Below are 2,180 nucleotides of genomic sequence, written 5' to 3' on the forward strand. Positions count from 1 at the left end.
CAGGGGGTGGGGGGCTAGGGGAGGGATAGCAGGGGGTGGGGGGCTAGGGGAGGGATAGCAGGGGGTGGGGGGCTAAGGGAGGGATAGCATTAGGAGAAATACCTAATATAGATGACGGGGTGATGTATGCAGCAAACCACCATGGCACATGCATGCCTGTGTAATAAACCTGCATGTTCTGCACATGTACCCCAAAACTTAAAGTATAATAATAAAAAAGTTCAAACAACACAAAATATGCAATCTCACATTTTTAAGGCAATGTCTATTAACAGTGAGGCATGTGTCCTTCCCGACCATTGCTGCATGCATCCAAATACAGATATTCTGACAAAGTGTGATTGCCTATGCATTATGAGGGGCGCCTGATGGGTGTGCACGGAGCCGAGCGGGTTGCGGGCATCGTGACAGGCGTGGGGCCGGCGCGGCGCCCTGTGGGCAGCTCTGGCGGGGAAAAGGAGGGCCTGAAGTGGAGAGGACGCGTGTGGCGAGCTGGAAACACTGTCTGGCTTCAGTGCACACCTGGCGAGGGAAGAGCAGAGGAGAAGGAAGCGGCGGCTGAAGAAGCGCATCTTCGCGGCGGTGTCCGAGGGCTGCGTGGACGAGCTGCTGGAGCTGCTGGCGGAGCTGCAGGAGCTTTGCAGGCGGCGCCGCGACCACGACGTGCCTGGTCAGTGTCTGAGCCTGGCGGAGGGTACAGGGCTGGGTCCCTGCTTTGCTTCGGGTGTCCACCTTCCCCTCCCCTCAGGAACTCGTGGGGCTGGAGTGTGGGGAGCCCTGCATGCTGGCTAGGGACTCTGCACTTGACTCTGAGGGGGACGGGGAGCCACAGAAGGGTTTGCGCAGGTGAGATCGTGGTCTGACCGCTGCGTGGAAGGTGGGCGTAAAGCTGGAGAAGGCCACCGTCCAGGCGGGGCTGGGACCCCGAAGCAGGGCTTGAGAAGGGGAAGGGTTCTGAGGGGCTCCCCAGGCATCCGCATTGGCAGGACTCAGGACCTGGGGAGGGTGGGGGAGTCCAGCACGGTGCCGTTCAGACTTGGGTGGCTTGGTGGATGCTGGAGCCCTGGCTGTCTCCAGGACCAGGGCAGTCTCAGGTTGATGGGGAGGCCATGAGCTTTATTTGCAGGCCACAGGGACGGAGTGGGCAGGTTGGAGACAGAGATTCCAGGGTGGGAGTGCACAGCGGGAAGCCATACAGTGGGCACAGAGGAACAGGCCTTAAAGGAGGCTCCCATGGGCCACAGAGAGCAAGGAACCCGCAAAGGAGATGGCAGAGGAACAGCTGGAGAGGGAGGAGGAGAGCCGCAGTGTGAGGTCTGGGAGTGGGGTCTGGAGGTCTGCAGCTGCAGTCCCACCTCCTCGGGGCTGTGAGGGCCCAGGGCAGCTGGGCTCCCCCTGTAGCTGCATCCCTGCCCACAGACTTCCTCATGCACAAGCTGACGGCCTCAGACACGGGGAAGACCTGTCTGATGAAGGCCTTGTTAAACATCAACCCCAACACCAAGGAGATTGTGCGGATCCTGCTTGCCTTTGCCGAAGAGAACGACATGCTGGGCAGGCTCATCAACGCCGAGTACACAGAGGAGGCCTACGAAGGTACCCTGCCGCCAACGGGCTGCGCCTCGGGGTCGGGGGGTGGGTGCGGGGCCACAGGGCCACTGCCGGTCATGCCATGTGGAGCCACTGCTGCCACTGAGAAGCCCAAAGCATGCAGCACGGGGCCAGGGATGCTGCAGGCACGCCTTTCTTCCTTCATTCTGCAAGTAATTTTGAGCACCAGTTACATGCCAGGCCAAAATTTAGGCACTGGCATGCACTGGTGAATAAGAGATTAAAGTCACTGCTGTAAGGCTGGGCACGGTGGCTCACACCTGTCATCCCAGCACTTTAGGAGGCTGAGGTGGGCACATCACCTAAGGTCAAGAGTTCGAGACCAGCCTGACCAACATGATAAAACCCCATCTCTATTAAAAATAAAAAAATTAGCTGGGCGTTGTGGCAGGTGCCTGTAATCCCGGCTACTCAGGAGGCTGAGACCTGGGAGGTGGAGACTGCAGTGAGCTGAGATCGTGCCACTGCACTTTAGCCTGAGTGACAGAGCAGAACTCCATCTCAAAATAAATAAATAAAGCAAGTCACTGCTCTAAATAAGGTAATTTTAGGTAAAAAATGCTATGAAG

The 2,180-nt window shown here is 58.0% G+C and overlaps 1 protein-coding gene across 1 annotated transcript in view; it reads left to right on the top strand.

Moving 5' to 3' along the window:
* The window catches only part of TRPV3 (transient receptor potential cation channel subfamily V member 3), a 42,428-nt gene that overhangs the window by 14,944 nt on the left and 25,304 nt on the right, over nucleotides 1–2,180 (top strand). Inside the window, exons 4-5 of the mRNA XM_032270065.1 lie at nucleotides 516–670; nucleotides 1,420–1,596. Coding sequence (XP_032125956.1) covers nucleotides 516–670; nucleotides 1,420–1,596 — 332 coding nt within the window. The remainder of the gene's footprint in view (nucleotides 1–515; nucleotides 671–1,419; nucleotides 1,597–2,180) is intronic.

This window comes from Sapajus apella, unplaced genomic scaffold (genome assembly GCF_009761245.1).
Source record: "Sapajus apella isolate SASKATOON/1434 unplaced genomic scaffold, GSC_monkey_1.0 scaffold202, whole genome shotgun sequence".
Taxonomy (NCBI): Eukaryota; Metazoa; Chordata; class Mammalia; order Primates; family Cebidae; genus Sapajus; species Sapajus apella.